General features: G+C 41.8%; 1 protein-coding gene across 2 annotated transcripts in view; it reads right to left on the reverse strand.

Moving 5' to 3' along the window:
* The window catches only part of PARP8 (poly(ADP-ribose) polymerase family member 8), a 173,568-nt gene extending 154,480 nt beyond the window's left edge, over window positions 1–19,088 (reverse strand). Inside the window, exons 1-3 of one of the 2 annotated variants that reach the window (XR_006777663.2) lie at window positions 18,572–19,088; window positions 18,383–18,484; window positions 17,377–17,431 (exon numbers count right to left, since the gene is read on the reverse strand). Coding sequence is in view for 1 of the 2 variants with exons in the window: in XM_045787400.2 (XP_045643356.2) it covers window positions 17,377–17,431; window positions 18,383–18,484; window positions 18,572–18,686 (272 nt within the window). In the remaining variant the exon portion in view is untranslated. The remainder of the gene's footprint in view (window positions 1–17,376; window positions 17,432–18,382; window positions 18,485–18,571) is intronic. The other variant, XM_045787400.2, reaches the window with a different exon arrangement.
* Window positions 19,089–19,924: the final 836 nt, after the last annotated feature.

Raw genomic sequence — 19,924 nt, forward strand, 5'->3', positions numbered from 1 at the left:
CCTCTTCAGCCCCTCCCCCTCCTAATCCATAAATACTGGGACCAAGTCTTTTCCAGGTCAATCCTGATTTCTATCCTGCCCTCCCCAAATGCAGTCACACTTATCAGACCATATGTTCTAATATTAGCTCAGGGGAGGGGAAAAAAGCCATCACACTTGTATATGAGATCACAGAAAAACCGTTTACTGACATTTGAAAACACCATTTTTACTCCACGTTCCTCTTTGGTCCACGGTTAAGCAATTAGGATATAAATATATCCTATCTTCCTATTCATGGAGGATACTACTTATGAATTGGAAGTCTGACACAACATTTATGTGACCTAATTTTGAAAATGTAAAATAGTATAAGGCCTCTAGGCTTAATTTTATAAGGGGAAGATTAAAGGGACACAAGCAAGTACAGATTTCTCTCTCTGTGCTACGGGACACTGGCAATTTTTTCTCACTTAAAACATGTGATATTTAAAATGCCAAACTTACACATTTCTGCAGTAACAAGGTGGTTATCACATTGAATAACATTTTCTGTACTTTCTCTCCAGTAAGTAGAATTAATATTAACATATGAACTGAAAATGTTAAGTGGATATAAATAAGCCAAAATGATTTCATTAAAATTTAGCTTAGCAAATGTTACTTTCATTTTCCTGGTGGTAACCTTTGCTATTCGTATTCAAAGGCAAGGAACAATTTATAAGCAAAGGAAGTGCCATCAAATGCAAGCCCCACCCCGGTGTGTATTCCATTAGGCTCACCTCAGATCCAGGTTTCTCCACTCAACAGAAGTGGAGGACGCACTGGGAAACCAGCTTCTAATGGCACTGCCTTGACCAAACCGCAGTATCCCATCATCAATATGTTGCCATTTGCCACTCTGACAAATGGTACTACGAGCAACATTTATACTGCTCTGTGAGCCAAACCACTTAATCAGAGGATGAGAAATTACAATAACCATAAAATGAAGCAGAGAAGAAAGCAAAACATACAAAAAGGTTTTAAACCACCAAAATATGTCACAAGGTCATGTCCTTACATTCCCTCTGGAGTCCCTAGACAAAGCCTGTCCCATTTTAGACATGATTCTAACAAGCTTGGTTATTTGGTTTCCAATCACATCATATTACAAGCAAAGTGGAAAGAAGAATGGAGCGCGGAGAGACGGGACAGAGAAGGGAGGGATTCAAAATCGGAAGGTTCCTCAACCAGGCAGAGTAACCACTGAATTCATTAATTAGTTCACCCTTAATGACCAAACTAAATAGTTTGCTTTTTCACTCAGGCCTTCTCCTCACAGACACCAAAGAACTCAGGTTGAAAGAAACTTCTGTTTCCATTCTTGAGTCTCCTCTACAACTTAAAATCAAAGACTTTCATTTTGGGCTAAGTGCTTCCCAACTAGTTGAAACTGGAATTAAATTGTATAGGAAGCTCTTAAGACAATTTGAAGCTGTAAGAATGATGAATCTGTCAACTTCCTACTGCAGATTATCAACGAGGAATGTTCACCAACCACCTTTTTCCAGCTTCCCAAAGCTAATCCCTCTCATTTAAAGTAGATAAGAAATAAAAGATGTTTAAGAATCAGTATCCACGTCCAGGATGATTAAATGACTTTTGCCTCATAGATCAGTGACCCAACAGACCCTCCAGAATGGAAGAACTGGATTCAGAGCCAAACACACTTAATTTTAAGCCAAAAAAAACCACAAAAAACAAAACCCCACAAAACCTGTAGATATTGGGAAAACAAATTTCAATTGCTCAATTGTATTTTACTGAAACAATTTTTTTAATAAAACAAGAAACAGTTAAGAGACATTAAATTCTTGTCTTCTAAGACTTTAAGAAAAGTAATATTTTCTAAAGGGATCAGATAAAGTTATGATTCTTCTATTATACCTACGGTAATGCATATTCTTCTTAGTTGGAACTAAACCTCACTTATGTCCTATTATTAGGGAAATTATTTATGAAAATTAATTATTAGGAAAACAAGGTCTATCTTTTGAATTCATGAAAAAAGATAAAACTCGGCATTTTATAAAATTTCAACCATCTGCAAAATTTTTAATACACTTAAGGTATTCACACACCTTTTCAAGTAGGGTATCAAAGATAATTTTTGCTTGTTTGTTTGAATGGAATAGACTTTTTATGAAAACGAGGAATGTCCTTAGGTTGTAACAACATATACAGGGCTAATGGACCTGTGCCAAGCATACCAAGATTTTAGTTTTTTTATTTAAATCTGATTTTATAATTCTGTCCTCTTAACACATTACTGAGAGGCTAACCCTTAAAAGCAGGGCAGCTTGAGTTTCTGGCATAGGGAAGGCACATGAAAGTGAAGCATACTTTTTTTTCTTTAAAGATTTGTTTATTTAAGATAGAGGGCACGACCTCATGCGAGCTTGTGCAGGGGGGAAGGGGCAGAGGGAGAAGGAAAGAGAGCAGCCCAAGTAGACTCCCCACTGAGCGTGGAGCCCCAGGCAGGGCTCAGTCTCACAAACCTGAGATCAGGACCTAAGCCGAAACCAGGAGTCTGACACTTAAACGACTGTGCCACCCAGGAGCCCCAAGTGAAGCATACCTTATGAGACAGTGATGTTTTTCTTTACTGAATGTATGGAATCAATGCACTTAAGCAAATTTGGGGGAGGGGCGGGGAAAATCAATTCATTTATCTGCCAGGTGGTATTTCCTTAAAAATAACTGATCTCCCCCAGTTTTAATTGTAATAATAGTCTCTCCACAAAAATCATAAACAGACTTGCACGGAGACAGACAGACAGACAGACAGACAGACATAGAGTGAATGGAGGAACAATACGAGCACAGACAGTTTACAAATCTATGCTCATCCACCCCTGTGTTTCCCACCTTGCTTGTTGTAGCAACAACAGCCCTGAGAGTTGCTGGGAAACAAGATAAAACACTGGAAGTTTACAGAGACCAGGTAGGGTGTGAGAAGTGGAGGGCAGGGAGCCATCGAAAGTAGAGTAAAGGGCACAGATCCAGGGTAAGGAAGAAGGCAGAAGTGGCAAGCCCATGGTAAATACCCAGTCCCCAAATACCTTCTTCCGCAGAATCGGGAGAGTTTTCCCTTTGCAACACTGCTTAAAATTAATTTAAATTATCAGCCAGATAGTTTAATTAAAAATGTAAATGTTGAGGCAATCCAGACTCTCCATGTGTATAAACTTGTTCCAGCCACCTTTTCCTCCCAATAGCTTCTTCTCTATCTTTTCCAAGGAGTAAATGAGAAATCTGCTTGGGACAAAAATGTGAAGGTAATTTAGACACAAGAATTGAGATTTACCGATCTTGTATTAGTTGTTCACTGAGCCTTTGTTCCGTTATTTCATGATTACAAAATTCATGTTTTTTTACTTATGTATACAAACATATACGTATCAAAAGAAACTTCTTAGCTAACTGCTGTGCAGGAGGAAGTTGTGACATTTATCTGCCAGCGTCAGCGAAAGTTCCAGAGCACGAGCTCAGCCCTCAACAGACTAGTTCACCTCATTTCATGGTTACCCTGGGCCCGGGCACTGGAGCTACCATTTGCCTCCCCGGTGAAGCTAGGATGCAGTGCTGAAGTTAAATTTTTTTCCCTAGAAGAGCAACAACAGCAACAACAACAGAAAAAGTTTCTTCCCTACAGAGAAGGTTATGACATGTCTGACCATGCAAGAAAAGTCAGCAGACACTGCCACGGGTATAAGAAAATACCCAGACTTCCTCGGGATCAGGGAGGCTGGGACCAGGGGAGGGAGCTGCACAGAAGGGGGCTCCTGTGGTGGCCCCACAACACACTTCCACTGCCTTTCCAAATATTACACAGCTCGGTTAAAGAAAGGGGACAAAATACAAGGGTAAGCAAATAAGGAATATAAACAAAAACCTAGACAATCTCAAACTAAATAAAAAATCCTAATTATTCTAAAATTACAGGTGAAGATCAGGAACCCAGACCAGCGGAGAGGAAAAGCATTATCACTGAGTGCTGTGGTGACCGGATGATGGCCAAAAGTGAGTCTGGACACTCTTCAGATTTCAAAACTGATCAAAGTTTAGACTTGGACTTTGTGACACTGAAAAAAAACAAAAACAAAAACAAAAAACCCAGGATGCAATTACATGAATGAACATACGCTTTGCTATTTTTTGGAAAAAAATAGCATGCAATTACTTAAACAAACACATGCTATTGCCATTTTTTTTTAACTTTCATGTACATACAATGTAATTTTTATTAGAAATTGTTATTCAATGATACTGGAGAAATGGAGAAATTTTATATTTCCAAACCAGACAGAGCAGCTGTCCTACCAAAAAAGGGAACAGTTGTTTTTTGGTTTTTGTTTTTTTCCTTATTCCCCGTTTATGAGGTCCTGACTGCAGGAACTGGAATTGGGCTAGTGCTGTGAATAATGACGTCAGACCTGCCTTTGTCAGGTCCTGAGCTGGACACCATCAGCATATGTGCAGGGAAGGGTTAATGCAGGCCTTGGTTGCTCAAACCCTGCATATTCCCAAGAAAGGCCTTGCTCAAGACTGGCTCTGGACCAGTTCCCAGGAAATGAGCTCTGAGCCCTTGGAATATTCTGCGTGATAGGAGTGTTTTTATATGCCCTAAGTCTTAGGCCATGCAATACCAGTGTGCTCAGACAGTTTATGCTAACAAGTGTGATATATGGTGAACACGTGTTTTTGCTCTGGGAGGCTGGAGTCTGAAGAGCCGAGGTCAGTTGTAAAGGTGCAGCATGCCTTTGTGATTGATCCCTAATAAAAACCCTAGACACTGAGGCTTAGGTAGGCTTCCCTGGTTGGCAACACTTTGCCTGTGTTGTCACACTTCATTGCTGCAAAAATTGTGTCCATATGACTCTACTGATACGACACTTGCAAACTTGTGCTTGACTTCTCCTGGACTTCTGCCCAATGAGCCTGTGCCCATTGCTGGTGTTATTCTGTACCCTTTTGCAATAATAAACTATCACAGGATTCAAAGTATCACAGCTATCTGAGTCCTGTGACTCCTTCTAGCACACCACCGAGCCTGAGAGTAGTCTTCAGGATCCCCTTCCAAGCACATTATCAAGTTCAATCCTAAAAACCTTGCAATATTATTGCCATTTCAGAGATGATAAAGTCAAGACTTTTCAAAGAGGTTAAGCCATTTGACTGGTTATTTAAAAGGAAACCAAATCAATCTGTCCATTCTGTTATACTACACTGTAATGTTATGGGTCACAAAGAATTTTTAAAATAATCTTATAACTCAACCAACACTGGAAAAATTTCCTTTGGAAAATATAAAATGCATTTTCATAAACCCTGAAAAATACTTAGACTACAATTATTCTGTAAACACAATCCAACTTAAACTTGGACTTACAAGAATTTTATGTATGTCTGTGGTGGTTCTAAAAGCCATAATCAAGACATTTTTCCACCTATAAGGTGTCCCTCATCTGCCTACTCCTCCGGCCCACAAGAATTTTCCAGTGTAATTCAATTGTCAATACTTCCTGTCTTTGAGCACTGCATGTCTGTGCATGGTCTCTGTATGTGGGGGGGGGGGGGGGGGGCGGGTCGTTAGGGAGAAAGAATTAGGTATATTATTTTCTTCATGTCTGCAAATGTAGTTTAGAAGGTTATCTTTGCATGCTTAGGAGGAAAACTTAAAATGCATTGCAATGTCAATGTTTTGCAGGTATGCACGTATCAATGCCAGTGTGTGCATGCATGCATCATGTGTGCAAGACACACAACAGCATACACATTTCAAATGTTTTGTGTTTAAGCTCAGCATTCAGCCACAGAAGTATCTGAGAGCAACAACTCCTACCTGATTTAATTTGAGAAGTGCACTGGCGTTATGTTATTTCTATGGGGACTAAAAAATCAGCAGGCACAGAATTTCTGTAATAATTATTAGTATTTCTTGAAAAGCTCTTGTTTAGTATAGTTTTATAATCTATATTTGGAAAACACCAATAGAAAATCCCATTTAAAATGGTGATTTTCTGGGGTGCCTGGGTGGCTCAGTCACTGTCTGCCTTTGGCTCAGGGCATGATCCCGGAGTTCTGGGATCGAGCCCCACATCAGGCTCCTCCACTGGGAAGCCTGCTTCTTCCTCTCCCACTCCCCCTGCTTGTGTTCCCTCTCTCACTGGCTGTCTTTCTGTCAAATAAATAAATAAAATCTTAAAAAAAAAAAAAAGGTGATTTTCTTCTATGGAATTAGGTACATAGGTATATAGGCTATTTGTTTTAGTTTTGTGCCAAGGCACTTTTATTTAATAAAAATAAATAGCTAATTTTATATTTTCCTAATTCAAATTTATATGCCTGTGTAATGTAAAAAAGAAATTCTTAAACTTCTATAGAAAAGAGTCCTTATTTAGAAGTTGAAAAAGTCTTGGCAAGCACACGTCTTTCTTGTCTGTTTTTTTAATAGACTTTAATTTTTAGAGTAGTTTGGATATCACACCAAAATTGAGCAGAATGTACAGAGATTTCCCATATACCCTCTATTCCACATGTGCAGAGCCTGTCCCATGATCAACATCCCCCATCAGAGCGGTACACTTATTACTGATGATGAACCCACAGAAACACATCATTATCACCAAGAGTCCATATCACCAAGAGTCACTCTTGGTGTTGTACAGTCTGTAAATTTGTAAAAATGTAGAATGACGAGTACGCCCCATTATAGTACCATACAGAATAGCTTCACTGCCCTAAAAATCCTCTGTTCCACCTATTCATTCCTTCTTCTCCCGTAACCCCTAGCAACCACCTATCTTGTCCCTGTCTCCATACTTTTGCCTTTTCCAGAGTGTCATATAGTTGGAATCATATAGTCTGTAGCCTTTGAGATTGGTCTTGTTCACTTAGTCGCAGGAATTCCTTCCCCCATGTCTTTCCAAGGCTTGATAGCTCATTCCTTTTTAGTGCTGAATAATATTCCATCGTCTGTATATATCACAGATGATTTATCCATTCACTAAGGGAAAGACATCTTGGTTGCTTCCAGGTTTGGGCAGCTTTGAATAAAGCTGCTATAAACATCCACGTGCAGGTTTTGTGTAGACCTAAGTTTTCAACTTCTTTGGGTGACTACAGAGGAGTGTGATTGCTGTACAGCATGGCAAGAGTATGTTTAGTTTTGTAAGAAACTGCCAAACTGTTTTCTAAGTGGCCGTACCATTTTGCACTCCCACCAGCAATGAATCAGAACTCCTGTTGCTCCACGTCCTCGCCAACATCTGGTGTTCTCAAGGTTCTGGATTTTGGCCATTCTAATAGGTGTGTAGAGGGAAGCACCTGTATTTTCATCTAATAGTGCATCTGAAATGTAACATTTCACAGAATGTACCCCAAAGACTGGAAATGTCACATTTCTGTTTTTAAAAACCTTCCAGGAAACGTCTGCCCTAAGTGGATTTTTCCTGCCAACTACCTACAGCTGGAAAGGATTTTGTGCATGCTGGACATCGAGAATTGAGGACACTGGAAATTTTACATTAATGACATAGGAAGTCAACACAGAAAGCTCACATTAAATCACACTGTGGGGGGGGTAAGAGAAATGGGTGAAGGGAATCAAAAGGTACAAACTTCCAGTTACAATTAAGTCATGAGGCTATAAGGTACAACGTGGTGCTTATAGTTAATAATACCGTACTGCATACTTGATAGTTGTGAAGAGAGTAGATCATCAAAGTCCTCATCACAAGAAAAACAAGATGTTTGTAACTATGTGTGGTGACAGATCTTAATTACTTATTGTGGCGATCATTTCACAATATATACAAATACCAAATTATACTGTACATCTGAAACAAATAGGATGTTATATGTCAATTACAACTCATTTAAAAAAGAAAATCAAACTACTATGATTTCATTTTTTTTAAAGATTTATTTATTTGAGAGCGAGTGAACACGTGCATGCACACCATACAAGTGGGGGGGGAGACCAGAGGGAGAGAATCTTCAAGAAGACTCCCTGCTGAGCACGGAGCCCCATGCAGGGCTCCATCAATGGACCCATGAGATCATGACCTGAGCCGAAACTGAGAGTCAGACAGTTAACCAACTGGCCCCCAAACTAGTATGCTTTTTTAAGAACTAAGTTTAAAATCTTTCTTGCTCCAAATTTCAACATTTGGGCGTCAAATTCAGCCAAGACTGTGCAATTCTCTTTTTAATTGAAACTCACTTAAAGCACCATTCTGAGCTGGTTTTCCCATAAGGATGGACTGCTCCAAAAAGAAACAGGAGAGAACTTGGCTCACAGTGAATTATTCAAACTTTTTCTCAGTTAACTAAAAATGAATTTGACCATTCACTAGAGAAATCATATCAAATTCTGTGGTGGTAATAAAGTAATGACTGCTTTGCAGCTGGAGGGCCTTTTTTTTTTTTTTTTGCATATCTAGCTCGGGTGCATTTTAATAAGAAATGGTGACTGCGTCAGCTTTTACCCATGAATATCTTTAGCTTCTGGTTAGGTCTTCCACATACCAGTACCTGCAACTTTGTTCTTAAGAAGATCAGATACACACAGACTGACAAACGAATCATCACAATCGTGAATTCACTCACTCAAGATTTTGCGCACTGATTTCAAAATGAAAAACCTGGAATTTACTATTTTCAGTATGTGGATTCCCTGAACCACAAAAGCTATGGAGTGTTCATACAGGAACAGGTCTGCTGTTACCAAGAGTCATTTTCAATATATACCTGACTCTGTGTCCGCAGGACTGCACTTGAAAGCACCAGCTTCATTCTCCGGTTGCGTGTTACCAAAAGTAGCATGTGGTTTCCTAAAGTGTAATGACTGACACTGCCTAAAAAAATTAAAGAGATAGTATGCTTCCTGACTCACGTTGGAAAAATTCTGAGTATTTTAAAACTCCTCCAGTAAATTTCTCATTTGGCCACTGGGAGAGAAATAAATGTAGAATAAATACCCTCGTTGATTTCCAGATGTAATTTAACAAAAAAATGAAAGCTGTAGCTAAATTCCATATTTCCCTCACCACACATTTCTCCAAAAGTATCTGCTGCATCAAAGACTGCTCACGAAGAAGCTCGACTGCAGCCAAAGTGACAGCATTTAAGAGGGCACGATGAGTCCCTCTGCTATACAAAACCATCATCTCGCTCTAACGCTTCCTTATGAGGCTGCCTTCTAATCCTGCGCCAAGTGGGCCCTGCTTAACTTCAAGGCTCGGATGAAGAATAGCTGAAAGCTCTTATCCTAAATGGATTCAGCACAACTGATGACAAAGTGAGAGACCCAGAGAAATAAATCCTCACGTAGAAAAGTCAGTGGCGCCAAATGCCAAATGCCTTTAGCCGAAGCTTTCCTGGTCGTAAAGCGAGTTCTCTACAAATCAATGAAAGTAAATTCTTCAGGGCTCAACTGTGAATCGGCAACTTCTATTTCAACTATCCTGCTGTTTACTCAAAAACTCTTTTTAATGAGTAAGACTCAGAGTTTGCCAAAGCGTTTTCCACAAAACAACTTTCTCAAGATGTTCCAGATCTGTAATCAAATAAGTCTGAGAAACCCTGAATACTCCATTCGCCTTCTGGATATGCATAATGTACACTAATATATAAAAAGCTCCAAAAGCCAACCATTGGAAATGTTTAATATTGTTTAACTAAGCAGTTCCCAGACATATTTGGCCACCTACCTAACACCTAATTAAACAGTTTGGGAAATGCTATCCCATAATGTAAGAGAAATATTACTCTCATTTAAGAAATAGTAGGAGATATTTACTATATTCTAGGCACTCCGCTAGGAACCAGAATTCTCGCCTTTAAACAGAATATTGATTTTTTGTGACTTTTTTCTTATTTGACTTACATTTTCTCTTTTACACAGCTCGGTCCTTAATAGCATTTTTGTTTGTTTTCCAATTTTGTCTGAACTTTTTTCTTCATAGATGTGAAAGCCTAACAAATGTAAAGTAGTTACATTAGTCTCTGGCTCCAGTCTATACTTGGTATACAGTAAATACTCTATAAGAGATTCTTGGATAACAACCTGTACCTGTTTTTTTAGACAAAACAATGATGAAAATCCAAATAACTACAACACTTCTGAGTTGGTTGAGAAATCCTAAGAACACTTTCAGGCCATCAGTAAGATCTTTTCAATCTATATTTCAAAATGTTCAGAAAGAAACCATCTTGGGAAAGTCAGCAGCTAGCTTTCCACTCATTTCTGTACAGGGAAAATTCATCTGAGTGCATAAAGGTTTAAGTGGATGACTCCCTTTTAAATTTAACGTTGTGCTCTGTTAATACCAAGAAGTATCAGCCATAAACTGGGATGTCACTGATACGCAAATGAACTACACCCAAAACTTGTTGTCGTCGTTATTCTATAATGGACTGGGAACAGTCTATTTATATTCTCACCCCATCCTCCTCAGATTTCACTGTCTTCTCATTCTCAATTTGCCCTACTCATGATCTTACTCTATCCTCTTCTTGAGCATAAATACGTCATAAATTTTCACAGAGATGCCACTTGTGGTCAAAGAAAAGATTAAATGAACTGGCATTTGTGATAATAAAAATCATGATCTCGATATCCAAACCACGCACATTATGTGACACAGAAACTACCAATCAATAAACCTTGAGCAGCTGTGGATGCTTATTGCACATAATACAAAATGCTGTTGAATGGAGAGACCAGGTCAATAAACGGGCAGTGGAAGCCTGAGAAGTACAAACGACCAGATGGGGAAGGTGGATCTAGAAAGCCAAGGATGGGGGTTTCGATTTGATACGGAGGAAACCATGGTCGCATGTGAAGGCTTCTGAGCAGAAAAATGCTATGGTGAAATTCATGCTGAAAGAGTTCAGGTTATCAATGAGCTGGATGGGTGAGAAGCTGTTAGTCAAGAATTTTAAAACACTGGGTTAAAGTGACTGACCTAAGTCAAGGTGATCGGGACCCGGACCAAATGTTGACACCTGTGGGGGATGAAGATGCCCACGATGATTTCAAAGAAAGAGCCAATGAAGCTTCGAAAGAAATGAAGAAGGTGGGATACATGAAACCTGAGACGGATTCCTCCTGAGTGGCTCAAATGATGTGACAGGAGGGAAAGGCTGGGAAGAGAAGCTTCTTTTAACGAGGAGGTGATGGGTTGTCTGATACACTGGGTTGAAGTGTCTAGCATTTAAGTGAGGCAACCGGACAGAAAACCTAACTTATGTCCCAATAAAATAGGAGTGACAAGCCTTATTAATAAAAGCATATTCATATTAGTCTTCCCTGGGGGTACATGGAAAATGGGATTCCAAAAATGCAGAGAGGGAAAAAGAGTAAGATGCCATGCGAATAACTTAACAATTTCATACTAAGTCAGTGGCAGCTGTCTTAAAGCAAGATTTATCTACTACAGCACAGTCTATCCAAAAGCAAATCTGTGCAGAGAATTACAAAATATTTTTAGGACTGATATATGTTCTCTTACATGTATTTTTCAAAATGCTGCCGAGAGAAATGATGGGGAATTTAAATGGGTCGGCCCAATATTTGTGTAAAGATTCCACAGCCAATGTACATAATTTTCTCACTATTAATGCTTAGCACTGGGCTCAGGCATTTCCCTCGCCAGCCAGTGGAATTTTCAGTGCGGCCCCTGGCGAGCGTCCCACTAAGCAATCCCTCCCCAACCCCAAACATTCCCAACTATCCTAGTCATGCCAGTTCAACCAATGCTCCTCAAACCTTACATAAACACTGACACACACTGCAATGTATCCTTACTCTGCTTCTTACTAACTGTAAGCTATTGAAATTACCCAAGCCTCAGTTTCTTTAGCTATAAAATGTAAAATAGCTGACAAAATACCTACTTGTCTTTGTTGCAAACATAGGATGTAAGGGAGGCAAAAGGCACAGCAGAGAGACTATGCCCAATAAATAGGATTAAGAGTATTATCTTAATCCATGAAATAAATGGAGTTTAAATATTTTACTATGTAAGTTTCAATAAAGTTATATTTATGTTAAATCGGTGGTGATTTTAGGTCAGTGGTTTTTAAATTCATTTAACAGTGGAATCTTTTTCAAAAAAATTTTGTACAGAAAAGAACCAGAGCAGCTATAATTTACAAAAGGATGGGAAAGCTCAGACCTCACCCACTCATTCGGCTTCCTTCACACTCCCTTCAACCAGGCACCCCAGCTTCCAACGCAGGTTCCCAGGGCATCAAAGGAAAAGACTTTTTTTTTTTAAATCATTATTTTGGATAATAATTGATACAGTATAAAATTATGGGAAGCAAGTCCCTATTGCCAAGAGGAACATGCTAATTTCTGATTTTTAAAAATGATCATTCTTTTCATTATGACATCTTAAGAAGCACTTGATAGTTTCAAAATAATTGCATATTTCAAGATTTCTAGAATGAGCATGTAATTCTTTCACAATGAAAACTGATTAATCTTTTTGAGATGATCTTTTTCTACTTCGCCACCCTCAATGCCCCCATTCCTGCACCCACATACACTTCTCCTTTCGAAGGAAGTCAAAACAAATGCACTTTAGCAATCAAGTAGATTGCCTCTCTCCATGGCATCCCATGAGCAAGGAATTAAACACTGGGAGCGCAGGTGGATAAGGGTCCCCAGAAAATCTGCTTGATCACCAGAGTGCTATTGATTTTTTAAACCGAATTAAATACTTTTAGAGTGCAAACTCTCCAGTGTGTCATAGTCCCCATTAACTCTCTCATAATGTTAAGCAACTGCATTATCTTTCTGTCCCCTAAAAGCATTTGAGCATGCCACAGGGCTTATAACTTGACTATGCAGCTTGTGGATTCTTAAGAAATTCTATTGCAAGTGACATTACCAGATTTGGGGCTTTTTGAAGTATTTGACTATCTCTATACCCGACCATTTAGTTAGGAAATTGCTTCTAACCTGCCAGAAGACCTTTTAACATTCGTTTAATAACTGAATCAATATCTACTTATTCAAAAAACATATTGTACTACTGAGCAGGTAGCTAGGGGCTGGGGAAACTGCAATGAATAGGACAGACCATGCCTCCAAGAAGCTCAAGGTCAGACAGATGATCAAGTGAACAGGTGCTAACAATACAATGTGACAACATGGCTTTAGCAATACCTGTAAGAATAATATAGGGAAGGGGATGCCAGGAAAAGATCCTCAAAGGGGAATTTGGCTTAGCAAAGATCCAACAACAAAGGCCTCCCAGGGTTGAGATGGGGGAGGGCGGAGAGGACAAGGTGTAGATGGGTGTTCTGCAGCATGTGCAAAGGCCCAGGAAAAAGAAGAGGTAGTATGTGATTGGAGGGACTGCAGACACTATTGTCAGTGTTACATGTGATGCTCCAAAATAGTTATGTGAATAGAATATCCTAAAAGGCGGCGGGGGGGGGGGGGTGCATACTTCAAAAGATGCCACTCTACCCATGACCATGTGAAAGAGTGTCTATTCCTACAATAAAAGGTGTACACCTACAGGCAATTCTGAATATTCTGCCAGATATTAAGTTTCTAATATATTAATAATTTCTATTTAAAAGTTAGATTTCTTATCATGAATTCACACTCCTTGATTGGAAAACTATCAATTTAATAAGCATTTCTTTATTCTCATATCCTTTCTAAAGGGAAGACATTGCTATATTCTTGGGTGAAAAAACACTGAGGTCTCAAAAGAGTATAATACAATCCCTGGATGCCCATATTTTATAAGCATACAGACACATAAAAATTCTGAAAGAATAAATTCTAACACATTAATGGATGAAAAGAACATGTGTTTCTTATTTTCTTTTTTTGGCTTATCTTTTTAACAAAAAAACTTTTTTTTTTTTACACTAAACACGTCTTATTTGTGTATTTTTAAAACCTCAGTTATATTCTCACAATACACTTTCCTTGCTGGAAGCTCACAATCAGGGAATTCCGCAGAGATCCATGGCCAGGCCCCAGGGGCTCCCCCTGTTCAGCCCCTGTCTTTGCTGACCACCAGCACCACGGACCCAGCCTGCTCTCCCATCCCTAGTAGCTGTCAGTACTCACTTTCTCCCTTCTGTTTCTTCTACCACTAACTGCATGACTGACTACAAACGAGATGAAGGACCAGAATTCCCAAACCTTTGTAGTCCTAAGGATTTTACTATCAATCAATTAGGGAGAAAGAAGGAGGCAGGAGATCACAAGCATGACAAGTATGGGGAAGGAATGACTTTTGTGTAAACTTCCAAATTGTCTACAGGTGAGGCCAGACATTAGCACACCCCTAAAATTGGAAGCAGCACTGGGTAGGTGCCCATGGCAGGCTCTGGACCATGACAGCCGTGAACTTATTCCAAGACGTCCAGGAATCAGAGGTGTGCTACCAAGACCATTGCTAGAATTTTATCTAGCTGGATAGACAGCATACATTTTCAAGCATATGTAAATGGTCTTAATAATCAAATTCATAACATTTAACACCTCTTTCTCATTATTTCTCAATCGAAAGACACTAAAACGATCACTCTCCAATCAGTATCTGTGTGATCCTTTGATGTTCAAGTGTCTCCATGTTCAATCAAAGAGGCTGAGAACGCTAGTGTAGAGGAATAAGCACAGGTGTCAAGAGGGTGACAGAACAGGGTGTAGACGGTAGCTTCTTCCATGAACTGAGTAAATTTCAGCATGTTTCTCAAACGCCCTGAGCCTCAGTTTATACATCCAAAAGTGAGGCGATAATGATTCCATGAACCTTCTCTTGAGGGAAAACTAACTGAACTCAGTCTCCCAGCTGACCATCCACTCCCTCCTTGTTCCTCACCTAAAGTCCACCAAGACAGCAGAACGGCAAATGTTAACAAGCCTTTCCACCTCCAAATGAAAGGTCAATTTACCAGGCCACTGGCCAGCCCTGACAGAGTCGCTTCTTGGCATTTCCACTCACCCACAGAAACATAAAAAAATGTATCTATAAAAAAATTCTCCATATTATTTCTTTGTTTGACTAGTAACATGTAAGGTCAACCTTTGCCTTTAGAACAAAGTGTAGCTTGTTCGTAGAAAGTGTGAGAAAGAGAAAATAGTTTATTAAGTTTTATCTACAACCTGAATTGAAAATTATCTTTTAAATATGTTCTCAATGGTTTAGATGAAATGTTAGTTAAATAAAATTGAAGATAATCACGTACTATCCTTAAAGATTCCCACCTCCTATAATGGTGAAGTGAGTCGAGTTTACCAGAAATGACACTATGAATAGACTATCGTAAGTTAATAAGCACCTTCAATCAAAACAGCAGGATTTTTTAAAATTTTAAATGCCCAATTGACATGCCACAATGAGAAATACATAATAAATATCAGATTCTAATATAGTTAATGAAAACAATGCATTTTTACCTTCAGGGGGAAAAAAAGGCTTCTCTGCCATCAGCTATAAATGCATAGAGGGGTTATCATTAAGGGGATTATTATCATTATTATACTAAGACAACCTTTTGTATACCGTTTTGTAGAACAAGCTTTTGAGGAGACAAAGCTTTCACAGGAACAGTCTGTCTACACAAGTCCCAGGTATTTAAATCAGAGACAAAAGAAAATACTATCCCTTAATAGGATTACACAGAAAAGGAAACATCTCTTACTTTAAGAGCAACCGTGGTGCTTGTTCCTACAGTGAAAACTGATGTTATCTTAATTAGTTAATTATTCATCCCAACCCCCCTGGCCTTGCTCCTGGAGGCATTCATACCTTCTCCACCTCTTGCTGTGTTAACACCATTTCAATAATTTGCTGATAAAGAACCTTACTGCAGCATCTAACAGATCTTAGACATTAAGTGCAAGGCTCACTCCCTCCTTGTACAAGATAAGTAAACTGAGCCCAAAAGAATTCAAGTATCTTATGGAAAATAAGCCAGTTAGTTGAAAAACCTACCCAGAGCATTCCCCAGGCCACACCTCTCACTGGGTGAACAGCAGTTAACTGTTCAACTGACTACTCCAGCAGCTACCTAACGGATTGCATCGAGAATGTTTTCAATGGGACGCATGGCATATTTTAACTGTTAAAATAATCCAAAAGGATATTAGTCATACACCAACTTCCTTTGGGTAGTAAGTGTAGGAGCAGCATTAATTTAGCTGAATCTCCTCTAAATTATTCTTTTTATTCATAACTACAAAGATGATAGTACCACATAAATTAAGAAGTACTGTAATTTTATTCTCTCCCAATAAGTACATGTTATATGTGTTATGTTCTCAACTAGTAAATCAAATCAATATACCAATCCTGAGGCTTAGGCTGTACATATGAAAAATGTGAGAACTGTTTTAATTAAAGTTTTTTTGAGATGTAGATTGCATTACAGATCCTAAGCATTTTAAAGATTCACATTAATTCCAATCTTTTAAAAAATGTATTTACGGAGGAAAGCATCTTTTGCAATTTATATGTTCATGAATGTTTCCATTAAGCTAAGCGATATTTTGGAATGGGGTCAAATGATATTGAATGTCAAGTCCTAACAGCAAGGCTAAATCTCTGATAGTTCTCATATGTGGCCACTGCTCTTTGAAACCCGTGTCCCCAAAGGGCTAAAAGGAAGAAAATCCTAACTTAACAAGTGAAGACAGAACGACATATTTTAAAAGTTACCTTTCATTTTAATTCTACTTCCTAAACACAAAATTGGATTTGGACTTCTTTCAAACTGTTAACAATTTAGTATTAATATCTGCATCTGTCATACCTCCCCTCAAGAGAGAAGTTATACACTCCAGCTACATGTAACCTCCAAATTCTTCCCAAAACTAAATGTGAAAACCAAACCACCGCTCCTTAAAAAAAAAAAAAAAAGTATGGAGAATTGGCAGACTGCATATTTATGTCAACCTTCAGAAAACATGAAAACGCAGCCCTAACCCACCAGGAGAATTATAACTTGTGTTCAAACTACTTTGCAACATCTTATATCTTTTATGCATTTCACTTCATACCCTGTATTCCAGTTCTGCGTCCGCTTGAATCTATCAACCCCCAAACGTCTCAAGAGCGAACTACTACAGTGTAACAGCTTTAACATGAACAGTGCAAGAGTTCTGCTCATTGCCTGTGGCGTGATCTTAGAAACACTTGAATCAAACATATTTATGCCCCCTCTTATTTAAAACGGGGGGACCTCGACCCTGGGATGTGGCTAAAGGACAGCAACAGGAGAAAAAAAAATACCCAAACACGGAACATGCTAAGAACAAAGGAAACACAAGCCTGTGAACAGGAAATGAAGCAACTCTATACACACAAATACCTTTTGGGGCCGCCAACGTAGGTGAAAGTAAAGGTGGAGTCTGAGTATCTGAAATCTGAAACGGAAAAGTCCTGTTAAAAGCTACCCCTCGAGTGGGTTTTTAACGTTGGTCATGACTCGGGCCCCCTATTTAGTGGAGCCAAAGGAAGGCCTGGCGGGGCGGGAGACGTGAGCTGGAGAACCCGGAGGTCCCCTCTCCGCGCCGCGCAGAAGGGGATGCTGCGCACCCTGGGCCGGGTGCCGCGGGAGGCCGCCCCCCGCAACAAGTGCCGGGTGCCATGGCAACGGCGGGAATTTCCCCAGTCTGGGCGGCCGGAAGCGGCCCCCGCCGAGCTCGCGGCTGAGAAAGCAAAATCCGATCCTTCTCCCGGGGGAGCAAAATGGACGAAAGGCGACCCCCAGGCAGGGGAGCAGGGCGCCTCGAGAACCTCGAGAATCCCTACTCTTTCCGGGGCAACGCATTGCCAGTCGGAGGGGACTAACCCGAGCTGAAGGCGCGGAGATCCGGCCAGCGCTGCCCCCCCGGGGGCCTGGGCGCCGGGCGCAGCCGGCCAGCGCAGCGTAGCGCAGCGCAGCGGACTCCATTCCCGGCCGCCGCCGCTCAGCCCATTGCGCAAACCCGCGGGTCCTCACCGCCCGGCTCGGCCGTCGCCGCTGAAAGCCCGGAGGCGGGCTGGGACGCTCCGGGCATCCACCGGGGGCTAAAAAGACCACGCACGGCACCTCCGCCTAGAACCCCGCTAGGGACACCGTGGTTCGGCCCCCAGAGCTCGTGGCCGCCCCAGATTGGGAGGGGGGGGAGTGGGGGAGAGGCTGGCGCCCCCTCCCCCTTTTGGCTCCCGCTCCGGCTGCAGCAGCTGTTGCCAAATGAACCCCGGAATGGGGACGTGCAACCCACCCCCAGCCCGAGCCACACACGTCGCGGTCAGAGAACTGAGAAAGGGGGCGGCGGGCGGTCAGGGGAAGCTGGCGCTAGGTCCGAGGCTCCGGAAAGGCGAGAACTCACCTGCAAACAGGCAGTCCTTCTCGGCTCTGGACTTCTGGATCACGACGTCGATATCCTTCTGAATTCGCTCTTGCCTTGAACACATCCCCATTAAATAAATCCCTGGAAAAGAAGCAGCCGCTATTTCCACCCCACCCCACCCCCCTCGCACGCTTCCAGCTTTCGTAAATATTCAGTTAAAAATGAAACCTCTGGCCGAGGCAGGGGCTGAAGGCGAAGTGGTTTCGGAAGTGATCCTGGGTGAAAGAGGAGGAGGTGGTGGAGGAGGAGGAGGAGGAGGAGGAGGGGGAGGTCGGCTTTGCATTCCCAGATGTGACCGCCCAGCTGCTGCTCGCCACTGCTGGATTCCAATTTCCTCCCCTCCTGACAATGGATGGTGATGACACCGAGTCTCACTTTCTCCCTCCCCCGCCCGGACCAACGGCCGTGGGGGGCCGAGGGTGCTGGAGACGACCGGAGAGCGATCACCGGCGGGGCGGCGGGCGCCGGCGAGGGGCGAGCCCCGCTCCGCCTCACGCGCACACACCCCTCGCGGCCCGCACGCCGGCCTTCCACACCCGCGCACACTCGCGCCCGCGGGCGGCGGCGGCCGTGCCGAAGCTGCTGCAGCGCCGCCGCTGCAGACCCTCCCGCGCCCAGTCACCGGGTCCCGGCCGCCGGGGTGTGCATAGTATCCGCCATCCCGGGCGCAGGCTGGGTGTCCCCGCCCCGGCCGCCGCTCGCGCCTGGGGCTGAGTGGGAATGTAGGTAGTGAAGACTCCCCGGGGCTCCCAGCCTGCCCCCCCTTCCACCACTTTTATGAATTCGACTCCGCTTTCGGAAGGGATTATGAGTCATATGGAAAACCCAAACCGGAGCGTCTGGGGGGGGGGGAGGGAAAAGAAAAATCTTTAAAAATTGAAAATAAATAAAACGAACAAATCTTTCCTTGTTGCCACATCAGGCAAGATTGAAAACAGCCTTGAAATGACTCCAGACAGACACCCTCCCGTGCCCGCGCTGCCAGAGTCTTTTTCTCCCAGATGGAAGTAGTTCAGTCCCTTTGGGACACCCTTAAGGAAATGCAGCCCCTTTCCAGGGACTTCCTCTACTTCCAAAGACTCACCAGTTCTTCCCTCCTAGGTATTTCCGTCCATAAAAAATTGGCAGAATCAATGAACACGTGCCAGGGTCTCCCTGGAAGATGGATATCTGGCTTGTTTTAAAAAGCCGTCCCTTTGCCCGTCAGTCAAGGGAAAGCTCCTACCATCCTCCTGTCTTGTTTAGAAGTGAGGTAGAGCTCTGATCCTCACTTCCTGTTCTGCCTAAGGACACCTCGGGGCTTAGGTAGCTGTCCTGCCTCTATATTGCCATATGCCCTAGGACAGACCTCCAATGGCACTTTTCTTGGTTTTTCCTCCACTGAGAAGGCTTCTCTGAGCAGACCATGTCTCATCTGGTTCTGCATTCCCAGTGCCTGGTTCTGCATTCCCAGTGCCTGGTTCTGCATTCCCAGTGCCTGGTTCAGTGCCTGAAAGATAGGAGGCAGGCCTGAATGTTGGC

This window comes from Ursus americanus, chromosome 15, assembly GCF_024610735.1.
Source record: "Ursus americanus isolate L20-20 chromosome 15, mUrsAme1.1.p, whole genome shotgun sequence".
Classification (NCBI taxonomy): Eukaryota; Metazoa; Chordata; class Mammalia; order Carnivora; family Ursidae; genus Ursus; species Ursus americanus.